Source organism: Corvus brachyrhynchos, unplaced genomic scaffold (assembly GCF_000691975.1).
Source record: "Corvus brachyrhynchos isolate BGI_N302 unplaced genomic scaffold, ASM69197v1 scaffold71, whole genome shotgun sequence".
In the NCBI taxonomy this organism is placed as follows: Eukaryota; Metazoa; Chordata; class Aves; order Passeriformes; family Corvidae; genus Corvus; species Corvus brachyrhynchos.
Genome location: NW_008237609.1, coordinates 371,537 through 388,571, shown reverse-complemented (window position 1 = coordinate 388,571; position 17,035 = coordinate 371,537). Strand labels below are relative to the sequence as shown.

General features: G+C 41.3%; 1 protein-coding gene across 5 annotated transcripts in view; it reads right to left on the bottom strand.

Moving 5' to 3' along the window:
* Positions 1-518: 518 nt before the first annotated feature.
* KLF12 (Kruppel like factor 12) overlaps positions 519-17,035 on the bottom strand; it is a 198,440-nt gene continuing 181,923 nt past the window's right edge. For 4 of the 5 annotated variants that reach the window (XM_017731608.1, XM_017731609.1, XM_017731610.1 and 1 more), the window contains one exon: positions 519-2,625. In XM_017731608.1, the coding sequence (XP_017587097.1) occupies positions 2,444-2,625 (182 nt within the window). In that variant the 3' untranslated portion in view covers positions 519-2,443. The remainder of the gene's footprint in view (positions 2,626-17,035) is intronic. The other variant, XM_008631637.2, reaches the window with a different exon arrangement.

Genomic DNA, 17,035 nt, shown 5'->3' with positions numbered 1-17,035 from the left:
TAAATGCCAACAATGCCAGATGCATTTAAGGGCATGATATGGAAGTACACAAAAAACAGACCTCAGACATAATCCATGAAGCACCTCACACACAATACTTTGACAACCAGTTTTTTAAATCAACAGCAGTAATGCTGCTGGTAAAGACACAGTTCTGCTGCCCTGCAATGCCTCATGGTCTATCCAGAAGCCCTGACCTGTCCCTGATGGGAGATGGATTCTAGAATGTTGTCGAATTTGGTGGAAGTAGCTCACTGACATGGTCAGTGGGAACTGATAGAGGCATTTGTCCCAGAATGACTGTGAATAATTTGTGTTGAGTTTCTCTGCTGACCACTCCACAGTGGGAAGCCTGAGCTTTAACACTAGTAAGTTCTTTCAGAAAGCTGATAAACTATCCATTCTGGGGAATATTAAGGATATTTAAAACAATCAAACTCTGGGGTTGGTGAATGCTGTTATAAAGTATTATCCCAGTCATATTAATCCTCAATTAACTGCAATTGCTTTTGTATCTGTATGGGTACTCTGCATCATTTTTTCTTAAAGATTACCGTGATTTCAGAATCCCCCCAACATTACTAAGTTTACTTCAGGAATCTGATACTAACTGAGACAGTCAAACATTTAAAAACGAACAAGTGGCATCACAAGTTTAATCTGTGCAATTCCTGGAACCAAATATTCATAATTAAATGCATTGCAAAAGACCTTTTCGTTTACATCCTTCATCTCTAAGCTATGAAAATCTCAACACTTAAAAAATATTGCCAAGCCTCCCCTTTGTCGAATTTAGCTGAATAGGCAGATCCTCGTGAGGAAAGAAAACAGAAAAACACTATTCTGTTTGCATGAATAACTGATGACTAAGAGTTTCTCTCTTTCCTACATAATTCAATTAATACAAATTGGTTTGCAATTATAGGGCTGTATGGGAATGATCAAGAATTTCCTTTTATTTAATCTGAAAAGGCTTGGATTGAAAATCCCAGCAGAGGCAGCCACTGGTACCCATATAAAGGGCCATTTATATCATACTAGACAGCTGGCAAAATCTTGTTATTCCCTAACTCCCAGGGAGAAATCTAATGTCTTGCAGAGCACCACTGCAGAAATATTTCTCTGTCCTACCCACAGTTCATCCCCTACCTCCTCAACAATCAGCTCTTTCCTTTATCTTTCCTGCTTTCCAGACACAAGTATTAATGTTAAAGGAAATAAAAGTACTTAATTGTGGTACCTAGCAGGTCAGTGAAACCATCAAAAAGATTAACTTAAATGCTTAAATCTTACATGCTGCTTCTGCATACCCCCCACTTCTGTTGGTGTGGAGTAAATTATTGTCTCAAGAGCCATTTTATTCATTATTGCTTTTTCTCTGCAAGAGATGCAGCCGTTTCTTCTCTGTTTTGTTTTGATGATACATTCAATTCCATTTCATGAATGGCTATACCACCAACCTTGATACCAGCAAGTAAAAGATCTGACTATTTCCTTGTGTTCAAATAATGGTTGTGGGAAAGAGGATACCTGCATGAAAGAAAACTGCACATTGAAAATAGGGTAGTAGTTTTTAGGTAGGCTCTTTCTATACAAATCAGAAAATGGCTCTAATAAGTCCATGGTAAAATACAGATACTTAATATGGTACTCCAGCAGAGATGATGCTGCTCTTTGCTTATTTTACAGACTTCAACAACAACAACAACAATGAAAGAAAAGAAGGAAAAAAAAAAGATAAAAGAAAAAGGTTAAATGGCTGGTGTCCTCTAGGGCATAATGACAAATTGTGGTATGATATTAAAATGCCACCACCATTATTGCAAAAGTCTGATCAAGCAACCCTCCAGCTCTGGCAGCGGGACCTCTCCAGCAGTATCTTCTTGCCTACTCACACACAGCTTGTCTGTAGCACAGCTCCGGTGCAGTGCTGACATCAGCCAGATGGTACTGAAAACAAGGGGAAAAGATGGCATAATACAGATCTAGTGGTCTTGCTCTCATCATCATCCTCATCATCATCATCGTCATCATCATCATCATCGGTTCGTGGTATCTATCCTCCAATCAGCAGTGATTTTTCAGGAACAAAATGTCTGGCAGCTGAGAAAACATACAAGCTATAAACATTTCTTGTCAAAGGATGCAGCATGTAAAATAATGCCCATTCCTGTAGCATTTCGGCTGCTATTTCCCAGGTGATTGTGATGACACTTTCAGGGGGTAGCCATGCTGAGGGGCAGACAGGGTTAACTTCAGATGGCGAGGAGAAGAGTGGCACTTCTTTTCCTGCTTTTTTTTGATTTCTGTTTTTATTTCTTGTTACAGACATCAGGGAAAGCCCTGTCTGTTAACACTGTAGAGGGGGATTCAGCCCTGCTGAATTCACTGCGGGTAGTTAAGAGACCCAGCTCTTAAACTCGGCTGGAACAGGTAGCGTGTCTCAAACCAGCATGTGCCTGCGGCGGTGGAGCGCCAAGTGATCCGAGCGGGAGAAGCTGCGGTCACAGTCTGCACACTTGAATGGCTTCACTCCCGTGTGCTTGCGGTAATGCCTCGTCAGTTCGTCGGATCGAGCAAACTTCCAGGTGCAGCCTTCCCAGGTACATTTGTAGGGTTTTTCTCCTGGGAGAAACAAAAGAAAGAGGGGAGGGGAAAAACAGGTTGTGACTTTCCCCTTGTTGCTATTAATCCCCACAATCCCCTCTGCACGCTTCCCATGAATATGCACTGCCTAGGGGTTGCTTTAGGCCAAATTACACAATTATGAGGTACTGGATCTGCTGAATATAAGGAAAAAGGCCTTGAGATTTATCATTCCTCTGGCATTCACATGATTAAGAAAATCAACAGGATTAAAGCAATAATATAGATCCTACCTTGCAGGAGTGATGCGAGGATTAACATCAGGACAAAGGGCTGTGTAATTATTCTCATGATTACCATATGGGTTTGCAACCCCCATCTTGTCAGGCTACACTTTCTCCCCAAATGACCAGATTACCTGATATTTCCACAATTTACCACAGGCTGACACAGACTTTCCACTATTCTACAATGCTTATGAAGGTTTCTGATTATTTGTGTAAACAGCACTCCGGGACATTTCTTAGTAAGCTGGTAAAAATCAACTACAATTTCACAATGAAACATAAAAACTCAATCTGCAAAACCTCCTCTTTACTTGCTGCACTTACTTCAGTAAAATTAATTTTGCATAAGATGCTACTAGGAATGGTGTACAATTTTTAAATGTACTCAGCTATGGGACTTGCACAACACTGTTCATAAATACCCATTTACTTCAGTGAGCTCAGACTTGGACTAATGCAGATTTTTGGAAAATCCTACCATCTTGCTTTATATTTAAGGGTAAGAATGATGTTGTATTATGTCAGAGGACAAGGTTAATAGAGCCAAACTGGATTCTGTGCTTTCATAAAGCAAACTGTTATAAAATCCCACTTTTGCCATGCTTCTAGGCTATACTTTCTGTGACTTCTATTACCTACTCTCAGTGTCTGTAGAAATGCTCTTGGCAGTTACCTTGATCCCACAGTTCAGCATAAACCAAAACTGAGGAAAGGAAACTGTGTGAGGTCCGTATTTATCCTCCTTTTGTGCGTCTAAAATTTTACTTCCCCTTCTGAAACCGGCTAATCACTACCTGGACAATGAAACAGCATCTCTGCAACAACTGTTTCCTTTGCCAGGCACAATCATTCTTCAGTTATTTATTATCTCTTATGAATCATGAGCAGCTTGCAAGAAATTACTTCAATTACATGAACCAGTGACGCAACACCTGCTTTGTCGTAGGCAGAACCTCCCTCCCTGTGTCTCTTCAAAAGTCAATAAATGCTTTGCAGAGAGCCCTCAGTTTCAAAAGAAAATTTCCAAGTAAGAGTACCATCACAAAGTTCAAACAGCCCTGAAAAATCCAGGTGAAATGGCCTCTGTAAGGAAACCGAGTGCTGTACAGACATCAGCATGACATGTCAGCGAGGTTGTCAGCAACATTTGAGCTCCTTGGGTTGGTACCTTCTGTGCACCATCTGGGCTGTGCTGCAGTTTTGATGTCAGATGGGGGTGGGAAACAGTTGCTGCGAGGAGAACCCAGCAATCAGGGCTCTGACCACAACAGTTGCACCAGCAGCAACTCAGCCTAGATAATTTCATACTCCCCAACCAAGCACAGAGCACCAAACAGTGCTCATTGCCACTGGGTGGCCACAGCGTTGGGCACCTCGAATCCAGCAGCTGCTGTGAGCTGGACAGGCAGGCACAAGCTAGATGGCAGATGGTGGGAGGCACACTCCTGCCAATGACACGGTGCTACAAAATGTGCTCAAATTCGCCACCAAACTGTCTTACATAGATATTCTTGCCACAAATAGTTGGTGCAGGGCACTGTACAAATATAGCAGTACCCCCATCCAACTTGGCAGGTTGATTCCAACGCTCTCGTCACACCATAATTATGTTTTCCAAGTGCAGCGCTTGTCCTGCCCATCCCTCAACACACTTTAAAACTCTCTTGTTCACCATATACTACCTTGGTTGGCTTAATTGATCACAGACACTTTCACACCACAGATATTTCTTAATCTCTGGATTCTTAAAACCATCTGAGATTTTAAACATCTTCAGGGACGGAGACTCAACTACTTCACTGGACAACCAGGGTGAAGAACTTTTTTCCTAATATCCAGTCTAAACCTATCTTGGTACAACCTTGGTATAACTAGAGGCCATTTTCTTCTGTCCTATCGCTTATTACCTGGGAGAAGAGACCAACCCCCACCTTGCAACAACTTCCTTTCAGGTATTTGTAGAAAGCAAAATGGTTCCCCTGACCCTCTCCTTCTCCAGGCTGAAGAACCCCACTTCCCTCAGCCATTTCTGGTAAGACTTGTGCTCCACACCCTTCACCAGTTCCGTTGCCCTTCTCTGGACATACTCCAGCAGCTCAATGGCCTTTTTTTAGTGAGAAGGACAAAATTCAACACAGGATTCAAGATGTGGCCTCGCCGGTGCTGAGTACAGGGGGACAATCCCTGCCCTGGTTCTGCTGGCCGCACTATTGCTAATACAGGCCAGGATGTCATTGGCCTTCTCGGCCACTTGGGCACACTGATGGATCATGTTCAGCAGCTGTCAACCAGCATCCCTAGATCCTCTTCTGCTGGGCAGCTTTCCAGCCTCTCTTCCCCCAGCCTGTAGCACTGCATGGGCTTGTTGTGACTGAAGTGCAGGACTCAGCACTTGGTCTTGTTGACTCTCATATCACAGGCCCATGGATCCAGCCTGTCCAGATCCATTTGCAGAGCCTTCCTACCCTCCAGCAGATCAACACTCCCCAACTAGGTGTCATCTGCAAACTTACTGAGGGTGCACTTGATCCCCTTGTCCAGATTACTAATAATAATATTAAAGATAGGAAATCCTTCCCCTTGGTACACAGAATTCCAGATCTTCCTTCCCTCGGTAGAAAACAGAACCCAATGCAGAAACGGATGGTTTGCATGAGAAATACCAGAAACAGTTTGTTCATCCATTAAAACTTTATTGCTTCAGGTAAGAAATGAAAGTCAGCTGATGGAAGGATGTGAGTGCAGATCACTCAGCTGGAGTTCCCACGTGTTGCTTCCAGCGTCCTTCCTCAGTGAGTCCTGCCTACCCAGCCCTTTTGGAGCTATGTGAAAGAGACAAGACTGACCACATTCCTTTCAAGGTATTTACTCCACTGAAGGAGAATCACTCTTACAAGCTCAACCTAAGAGGATCTTTTATTTTTTTCAATTAAATACACATGTTTAGTGTAAGAAGGAAAAAAACAGCCAAAGTAGCCTTACTCTGAAGACATTCACTCATATGTACCTTAAAAAGGCCACTGTAAAGACAACTGTGAAAGATATGATTGTTCATTAAGGTTAATCAACATTTTATGAAAATGTAATTTTTAGGGAGAGAATAGTACTACTACTTTTCTCTTGAACAGCTACATTATCTGTGCATGCTCAAGTGCTAGAAAAAAAATGTCCTTCACATACTAACCCTTAACATTTTATTTGGTGTCATCCCAGACATGAAGACTAACCACTGAGTTTGTCAAAACCAGAAGACCCAGGAATTCAAATGATGGAGAAAGGACCAAGCTGAGACCATTGCTACAAGCTGAGAAGCTGGTGTCAGGTATCACACACCAGAGCCTGATGAGCTTGAGCACTCATGGCTGAAATCCTCAGCGCAACCAACAGAGAGGAGCTGGGCCTCAGCAGGGCAAGGAGGAGGAAACAAAACGAGTCTGTTAACTGGAAGAACTTAACCGCAGTGCATATATATCTCTACCTATCTATCTATCTATCTACATTTCAAGACTGGATTGCAGTGGAGTTGAAGTCAAACACTCAACCATTCTGACTCAGACACTTCTGTCTCTGTGTGAGCACTTGAGTTTAAGCGTTTAAGAAACTCTTTGGCTTGAAGTGTGGGCACATTTTGACTCCTCACGTACCCAGACACTCAAATTCTCGTTCAGCTCTAAGGAGCAAATGCAGGCTGTGTGGGTTTTGCTTGGGGTGGTGGAAACACAGAAATGAAGAAGTCAAAACAGTAGATAGTTTTGGGAAATTGGAAGCAAGGAGAGCTGCAGAAAGAGACTAAAAATATGTGGCAATTAGGAGGAGGAGAAAAGAAAAACCAGAGAAGACAAAATCCTGTTTAGTTGAATATTCTGATTCAGTAAAGCTTTAAAGAATCTATCAATTTAAAAATTCAGATGCCTGCAGCTGTGAACACTTGCTGACCCTCTATTTCAGCCTTTGAGAGCTCTATTGTTTTGTCCTGAAACCTGACAAAAATATCCCAAAACACAGAGAAATTCCGATACTATTCTTCAGCTTTGTCCTGCAATATATGGATAGTGAACAGTATACCACAACAGCCATTTACATAGAACAAGTGGGACCCTGGAGCATGGAAAAGTATTTCTAGACAGCTCTCTGTAGAAAAGGAGTATTTTCTATTATTTGGGGGTGTTAATTATGAATTTTTGAAGGAATGAGCCAATGCTCCAAATGGGAATAGTAATTTTTCAATCTTCTATTAACACAATATCCATTTCTAACAGCCCTCCAAACCCATGCCTTTTGTAGTCCAGATGCCTCAATCCAAATTAGTTTAATTACTTTTACCATATTATTTTTCCTAACCTACCACGACTCCTCTCACATACGCACTTAAGAACATGGTTACAACTGCTGCTCATTAAATCCTCCAAATCCCTTCAAATATTGAATCAATAATGCTGAATAATGATCACTGTTTAGCCATTTCAAAATTTTCCACCCTTCACACAGCCCAACATCTGTCTTCCCATATCTTTATTCAAGTACCCTGACATCTGGAAGATCATTCACCCAGGGAAGTAAATCTCTTGAACTTTTACTTTATAACCCAATGACATTCCCATATTCCTTATTAAAAAAGCTCTGTGTACCAGCACAAGACATGCCATGTAACAGATGAAGGGACCAGGGTCTGTTCTGTGCCATGCATAATTTCCCATGTGGGATGTTCTTCAGAAGTTATCCTCTGCCCATCAACTAGTTGGTATCACAGTATTTGATGGCAGATGTTTCAAAGACAGACACCACAAAACCACCATGTAAATAGTTATGGGTTATTCTGCCAGCAGGGAAACTGTTCTGGAACTCCAGGAAACAGAGCTGGGCTTATATTCATTCCTTAGGCAAGGAACCTTATTTACTACAACTGCAGATGCCCCATGTACTTCCTGCGCACTTGCAGTTCCTTTCATTTGTGTATTATTTAAGTTTCATTTACCCAGCAGTTTAGCAGGCTCTTGGCACCCATGAGGTAACACTGTCTACTACCAGGACACAAAATATCCCAGTGCTCAAGCTGTAAACAGTTCTCTTCTTCTGGCATAAATTCCCCTCTCTTTCTGGTATTACAGATGAGTGCCATGTCCCTTCTTATTTATGTCCTCTTCAGACATCCCTATCTATCCATTTTTTCTGCATACGGTATTGTCACCCTGACTCTTGAGTCATTATGTCTCTTCTCTGCAGCTCCTTCCTGCAATGGTATGCAGCATTTTGAAATGCTGGTAACACTTTTATTCCAAATAAGAGATAATGAGGAAATAAACATAACTGGCATTACAACGCTATCTGTTTCTGGGACTGTTCAGGGATAAAGGTTTAGCTATCTAGTCAGATTTTTTTCTATGTTTAAGCTTTCATCCCCCTGTGAAAGACAAAGTTAGAAAGCACATGGAAACAAAACCTGATGTATAGGTTTGTGTAGTAATTCCAGAGAGGATGGGGCATGGAGAAGATGACACCCCCCCATCCCACTCACAAAATACAATGGGTTTTAGTCAAATTGGCACAATTTAATAGGTGGAACATGCACAGTTCTGTGCATAAAGACATCTTTATGCCCCAAGGTTCTACTGTCACTACTCTTGGAGAAGTATTCCCCACCTAAAAACTGAATGAGGTCACAAGGATTTAGCCCGAAACAAATTGGAAGAAAATAGACAAGCCAGCAAGCATGCCTCTCCCTATGTCTGATATGCTACATTTTGTAGTCAAAGCAAACAGATCTGCAGTTTTGCAGGGTTGAGGACATCTCCTGGTGATTCCTGGTTTGGTTTCTGCTACCGGATGTTATGCAATAAATGTAATGTGTAGTATTTATGTCAGCTGTTTTCAGCTTCCATGTAAACACCAGAATTGTTCTGAAGCATATGGGACAGTCCTACTGCACCCATACTGACAGGACGCTAGGAGAAGAAATCATACATGGAAAACCACAAATAATGGCTAATTAGATTTCGCATTTCTACTAAAAATAAGACATTTCAGGCAGAAAAGAATCTTTTAACAGCAAAACCACTATCTGATAATCAACATCCTCAGGCACTCCCAGAGGAAGAGGGGAGCTTAGCTTTCAGACACGGGGGAAAGGGAAAACTGACAATTCTTACATTTTATGTGATATTTTTATTAGTATAACTTTTTAATGTAAAAATAGAGCACTTATCAAGCACTTTACAACTTCAAAGTGCCTTATAAAGCTTTTTGGAAAAGTAATCCCTCATAAAAGTCTCTCTTCACAGTAGTACTGTGTAACAAATACCAAGGCCATTCTGCAGGTAGAAAACCAAACCAGCAAGCATCAGCCTTCCCAAAACTGTGAAGAGTGAACAGCAAAGCTATGACTTACACATTAGGAACACCTTACCTTCTGTAATGAAAGTTCTAGATCCTAGCTTCAACCTTTTTAAAGTTTGAAATATTTTCAATCTTTTTGATGCAAAAATCCAATTATTTACTTTATGCAGTTACTAATTCACTCTATCCCTTTGGTGAACATAGGCAACTTGACTTTTATGTTTCAGTATTGTCAAAATATGCAAATAAAATATCTTTCCGGGAAGAGATTAGTTTTGTATCAGTTGAGCAAGTCTGGCAAAACAATTTCTACGAGCAGAACAGGAACATACTGTACTGCCTGGGACATGTCTTGAAGTTCAGGTTTTTTATTTCTTGTTCTCTGACTTAGGCAAAGCACAGGGACATGGTTTCTTCATGTGGAAACTGGGAACAAAACAATTTCTTCAGTTCAAATGTACAGTGACAACCTCCACTCTAGAAGAAGAGACAGAACTTCAGTACACTTCAGCAGCCCTTGAACTCATTATTTACAAATTCCACCTGTGATAATTCAGATGGGAGTCCTTTTCTCACACCAAAACACACAAATACCTTTTCATTTCACTGCACTGATGAGCTTGGGTCCTGTTTGCCATCCTGGCCCTTTTTCTCATTCCCTCTGCAAGACCAGTACCAGTTCAGCAACTCTCCTTCTTTCCTTCTACTGCTGTTGTCCCACATGCCTCTCTAGGTATACAGCTGCCCCGGTCTGACACTATTTAAATACAAATTCCAGCAAAAAGCCTTTGGGACTAAAGTCACAAAATTCAATTCTCTGTAATTTAAGAAGGGAAATCTATTATATCAGTCTCTGTCCTGTTCTGTAACCACATGCACAGAAAAGAAAGAAAGAGGGGGAATCCAAGAAAATTCCACATTTTCTCTTTTTGGGGCTTCTGCAGAGACATTGTCCAACAATGGGCCCTACCAAGTACTGTGTGACATATGAATGAATTAATGCTCTGGGACAAGGATTAGTTACATACATTGCCAAGGGCACTGCTGATGCAGAATGATACATTTTACCTCCTGTAAAAGCAGAAAAAGTAAAACATTTGGAAATGTAAAAGGCCTCTTCCTGTGCACCTGAATCCAGAAGCCAGACCAAATCCCAACAGTTAATGAAAAATACCGTTTTAGTAACCTTCCTGAAATTTGTTTCCTGTATGACATGGTGGATATATGTAAGTTTTTAAGTGTATGTCAAATGTATATACATACACTATATATATATATATATATATATATATAATAGATATATCTGGGGTGGAAGATGGCATGAAGTTGTCTTCTTCACAACAGCCACAGCAAATATATGGGACTACTGAATTTTCACTGCTGTGGTAAAAGACTGAGGTTTTGCTTCTTATAGCAGCCTTCACTTACTAAAGTATTTGGGAAAGGTGATGTAACAGATCCATACTTCCATCAGCAGCCAAATGTATGGAGGGTGCCAGCACCTGCACACTTACTCTCCTTAACTGGCATGCTGCAGGCTTGGGTTTTAGTCTGGCCTTCCCCAAATAAAGCAACTTTCCTTCACTGTGGTCTGTAACTGCAAGGGAGACACCACAGAAGCCACACTTCCCTACCCATCTGCCTTTGATACTGGTACTGCCACTCCTCCTGGATGCTCCAGGCACTGCTCCACCACGTTCATCAAGGGAAATACTCGTGTTTCTCAGTATAAAACTCAAACCTTTCTTTTGTTTTTTGAAAAAAAACCCCAAACCAAACCAAAACAACCTGCCAAAGAAATAATAAAAAAACCCCAAACAAAAAACAACAAAAAGGCTCCAAGGATGAGCTGTGTCTCACTTAGTTTGCGCAACTGATTATTTGTTGTTTGCACTGTGCTACAAGTCAGGCTCAAGCAGAGAATGGGCACTGGTGTGCCGAGCTGTGTACAGAAACAGAGCATTAAAAAACTCACCTCCCATTTAAGTGAGCTGGAAATGGAATTAAACTTTTCAAAAGAAGATATACCAATTTTTATCCCAATAAAAATCAGATTACATATATGTCATACTAAAGAAAAATATTAACTGACAAAAATATGCATGACAAGAGACAAGGGGAAAGTTCATTAATGTGACCAAAATACTATTTCATATCCTATGTGGAGAAAACATGGAAGTGCAGAAAAAACCTCCTTATCCTACACAGGTGACAGGTGTCATCAGATCTTTTTACTTTCCCATGAAACAAGAAGTTTTTGTAGAATTTACCCAGGTTTCTAACTGCTTATTTGCAAAAAAGTGAAGACTGAAAACAGTAATTTTCAGGTTCTACCTCTTGTTTCCTTTTATGCGTGAAAAAAAGAAAGCAGGAAATAAGAAAACCCAAATAAAACATTTTTTAAAAGGCTATTGTGAAGCTTACTTGCAGTTTTGAGCATGCTGCACTCTCTAAGACTGTGTTTCTGGTCAAAGGTTGCCCTGACAAGGACAGGATGGGCACAAGCAACTTCAGACACACTTCTCAAAAGACATGTTACCACCAGTAACAAATTGCTGTTCCCTCTGCTGGGGACTGAGTGGGCTGCGAGAGTTGGAAACCCTGTCCTGTGCATTTATTCCTCCAGGTCTGGGTGCAATATCTGGGAAAGTGTTTTGGAAGTAGTGAGAGTAAAGACATCTTTCTTGCCTTCATGGCACTTCAGGGCTGCACATGGTAGACCACAATCACGCCAGAGACCTCAGATGAACTGCAGTTCTTTGGAGGTAGAGCATTAAGTACTAAATGGTTGGCTTAGAGAAAATCTTATTCTGCATAATGAAATTATCATTATTCCCTCGTGCCACACACAGACAAAACACATATGCACCCCATATTTACAAAGTCAAGGGGCACTGTAGCAAATATTTTTCATAACCTTGAGACTGAAAGTAATCACAGACGCAATTAGACTTGCTTTCCCATCAAAGTGCCTTGGAATAACCACATGGGCACCCTTCCATATCGGCACAGCATCAGACCTACAATGCAGAGGAATGACTCCCCATGTGTAAGGTGAATTCAGAGCTTGCAAAATGTGCCAAAAATGAAATCATTTAACTTTCCACAGAGCAGCTATTAGAAGAGAACTGGATGTACAAGCTCCTTCTGGTATGGACACCTGCCTGTAACTAGCTGGACTCAGACAACTATCTCACTACATGCAGAGGCTCCCATTTCCACATCACCTTTCTAGGCCGTGGTGGCTTTGGTGAGCCCGCCCTTACACCCTGGTACATACTGCACCAGCAGACATCTGCTTTTAAATGTATTTCTGTCCTGAAATGTGAACCCCGCCACAGCAATGGGAATAGGCTCAGGTTTCATTTATTAAATTATCTGTTTATCTTCTGAAGAGAAACTGCATGAAGAAAGAGCAGAAAAGCTAGAAAGGAAAACTTCTGTGAAATATACTCGTTTTCACATTGGAAGGCTCTACTGTTTATTGAAACTGGCAGTAAATCTTAAACACTAAAAGAAAGCATTTCTTAAAAAATAAAAGCATCACCCAATACAAATAGAACCTCCTATTTTACTTAAAGCAAAGTAATTTGCTTTGTTTATTTAAATTCCCAGTTTCTGAAACAGCATATGAACCTGCTGTTGGAGGTTTTTTCACCTGACAGATTTTCATGGTGGAGGAAGAGCTCAAGGATAGGGAGAACATAGAACATGAGAAAGAAAAGCTGGGGTTTTGAAGAGTGAGTCTGGCGAGTAGGTGACAAAGAGGTGTTATAGACCAAATATCTACACAGTTCAAGTAAAATCCAGACAGATTATTTTAAAAATGTTGCTTCTTCCCAATATTTGTCTAAAGAAGGGATTACAAACCTCTAAATATCTCTGTGGAACTTATAGTTAGCAAAAGGCATTAAACAGACCTTAAGAAAACAACAGGTAATGAATGGAGTTTTAAAACTTACAAAACAAAAATAACTTTTTTGGTGCCTCTGACTTTTTAAGTCCACTCTGAAAGCGCTCAAAGGAAAATGTGAACAAAGACTAATGACAGGGGCCCTTTCATATTAAAATAATATATGGAGCAACAGTGAGTGAGAGGAATGCAATGTTTGAAAAAGCACAGACTAAATAAAACACCCATGTACTCACTAGTCCTCTCTCTTCTAGGGTGGTGTCTCAACCCAGCTACAAAGGAACATCTTGGGGAGGGAATGCTGTCATTCTCTCAGGTACAAATCTGTACTTCTGAGATGTTTACTGTCTCCATGTAACACTGCTGAAGACCCCTTGACACTGACAAATAGGCTTCATTACGTCTGTGGCAAAGGTATTTGCTCTCATCTCTCAGGAATGATATAGGCGTTGATCAAGGACAAAGCACCAAACACTAAAAAATTCACTTGGCTTGGGGGGTATATTCAGCCTGGCTCTGTAAGAGCCTGACAGAGCAGCCCCTCTACTGCAGCAGCAGACTGAGAAGGGTGATTCAGACCCACTGCCAACTGGGGCTCACGGATGAAGAGCAGCAGTTGCAGCCCAGTATCTGAGTCCCACAAAAGTGCTCTGGTTACAGACCTTGGCCTTCTCCACTCCTCCGAGGCAGGAGCAAAGCCATGCCTGTGGATATATGGTGCCTACACCCATGGATTAAATCCATTCCCACTTCATGCCACCTGAAAAGTCCCAGGCTTTTGCAGCTGTTGGCCCCAGAAAGCCGCACTGTCACATTCTACCAGAAATTTTAAACTAACAACTGAAATAAGGTTGCACAGAAATACAGAATGCTGATTACTACTACAGTAAATGAAAATCCTGTGGAGGTGAGAGTCAGGGAACAAATCTCTTGTATTTCAGACACTGTAAAATTATGTCCCACATAACCTCAAAGCAGGCATCTTCTTTCTTTGTTGACTTCTTCAGGATGATTCACACAACATTTTAAACTCTTTGGCCTTCTCCATATGGTAAGGGGGTAGCCACGATGAGCTAGAACTGGATTTAACCATGAGCAACTTCAGATATTTAGATGTTCACACAGTGGAAAGAACAAGTATTTACTCAGTCTGTAGGACTCAGCTGTCCTACCGGAAGTGTCAGTGGCAACTTAGTACTGTCTAAAAGGCCTGAAATAGCCACTACAGATAATAAAATAGCATTATGACTGCTTCCTTCTCCACCTTCAAAGTAAAAGCAGCAAAATGAAGAAGGTGAGTCCCACCAGGGCTGAACGGGTGCAGACCCCTTGGAAACAGCAGTTACACTCTCCCCATTCCTGGGGCCAGCACCAGGGCCTGTGCCAAGTGCAACACAGATGAACACAAACCGGGAATGCAACTCATGGCTGCTGGTTTTCCCATTTTTAAAGATTACTCCTTTGTGGAGTCACACATTAGTAATTTTCTTTGAGTTCACTGAAGCAGAAACTAACTCAATGCAAGTCCAGTGAGCCAATTTCTCACAGTTTCTGCTTGCCGAAAGAGTTGATAAACCTGAGCTGTGAGATTGCCTGCAAGCCCCGAAGGCTCTCCATCACACCCGATAGCTCCTGATAGCTTTATCTGATGATCTGGCAAAACAGCACCACGACGCTGATACTAGAAAGAGAAATTTAATACCAGCACTTGTGATTTATGCAATGCTCTATCTATCAGAGGTTTCACTTGCAGTTTTCCTAGCCAGAGAGACAATATGTAATTCAAGTCCGCCCCCCAGTGGACTCCATGCCCACACCAGCACACTACATTTTGAGGACACTGGTGGCAAGTATTGAGGAGCTAGATGGTCACATACTTAAAAAACCTAGGAGTTACTCCAAGAGAATTAAATTTAACTGTTACCATCTATAATATTTCTGTTTCCGTTCTTCATTAGGATGAAAAGAAGTGTACCTTCCAACCAACAAATCTGTTCATCCTGTTAAAATACCACATTGTTTTTCCTCCTCTGTCCAAACTACTGTCAATGTTTCAGTGGCTATACAAAGAAAATGTAGGTTGGAAAAGATCTTTAAGATCATTGAGTAAATGAAAAAAAAATTCTCAAACACATACTGCTTAGGTAAACAACTGTCAGCAAGATCAGCCTGCCTAAAAAAAAAGTAAGGTACAGATTATGCAATGCCGAGTTTCTGTGATCTTTTCTCAGAAAGTTTCCTACTGAAACCTGCTCACCCTTGCGTGCATAGCTGTCATACTTCATCTATACTTATCCAAAACTGCACTAATTACTGTGGGTCATATGTGAGTAATTAACTTCTGTTACCTGAAGCAAAACTAAAGGCCAAGATAAAAAATGCAAGATGAGATTAGTACATGGAGTACGTTCATGGCCAATGCTTCGTGTAAGTCTGAATATATCAACTTCTTATCAAGAACTCAGAAGTGTCCTGTAAAACACATTTAATTTTAACAGCATGACACAGATTTTCTCACTGGATCCACTGGCTAAATTCAGCACTGACCATTTGTCTAGACTACACTTCTTTCATCATACCTGCTGCAATGTCAATAAAGCAGTTATCAGCCGACCATTTAATGAAGGGTTTTGATTTGATGTTATTTTTCTTTTTCCCTGAAATAATAAACCAACTTCCAGCATGACTACAAAATAATTCAGGCAGCTGTCTTTTGGCGTGGGAATTCATTCAGCCAGCTCACAGCCTGGCAGGTATCCGGGCTTCCTCTGTACTCAGCAGTGAAAGAGAAGCACCTTTGCAAGCCAATCCCTGAGTATACCTGAAGAGGGAATAACATGCCCCAGAGGTGCCAATCCCTCTTCTCTGACTACCCAGAGATCCCAGACAGATAGCATAGCCTTGACATCCAGCTGCCAGGGAACCACAGCTGGGGAGATGGATCCTATGATTACAGCAGGTAGACAAGCTCCTTTCATGCTGGTGGAGAGCTACAGATGCTTAAGCTGGGATTAACTACATCCTCTCAAGCCTTCAGTGCCTGCTTCTGAGCACCCTAAGTGCACAACCTGCGATTCAGTCATGTTGACTACCTAACACTGATTTGGGTGCATTACCTGCAAGCGCTGGTCTGCCCCATGAGATCACTGAAGAATTACAGATGTCTGACAAATGTAATTCTCAGTGTTTTAAAATGTCACAGCAAAAAAGAGCCTCCTCTATTTCTGGGCTAACTTGGGTGTGACATTTCTGAGGTTGTTCACATCTAGTCTGGTAACTCACACGATGATTGCTTACACTCCTGGGCTGGTCGCCAGTCTGACAGGATAGAGAAGAATGACTTCCCTGTGGTATAAGCAGATAAATGGTATTTTTGTAACAAACCAAACACTCTATGGTTCTTCTCTGTTGGGCTCTCTGTCTTTGAATTTGTTACAGCCATATAATGCTCAAAGGGCGATACAGGCAAGAAAAGAAACAATGTGGAAATCCGGGAAGGGAGAAGGAAAGGGACAGAGGTAGGGTTAGACTGGGATAAAAGAAGTAAAACAAGACTGACAGAAAAAGGTGAAAGGGTAAGGGTATATAAAAGATATTAGAAAGGTAGGGATGAAAAACCACATTTAAGATGGGAAAGAACAGGGAGAAAGAAAAAAGAATTAAGACAAGACATGACAAATAATGAGACAGCAGAAGGGTCATCTTAATGGGAAGGTGTGAAGAGAGCAGGAAAATTGGCTTGGGGGGGAAATGTAATGAGATTTCTAAATCACCCGAACATTTCTGCTGTTTAAGGAAGGGACTCTTACCTTACAGAAATTGTTTTAGTAGGGGATGTTAGGATGGAGACTTCAAAATTCCTCTCTGAACAAGGAAGCAAAACAACAGTCCTACCAGAAAAGACATACTGGAAAGA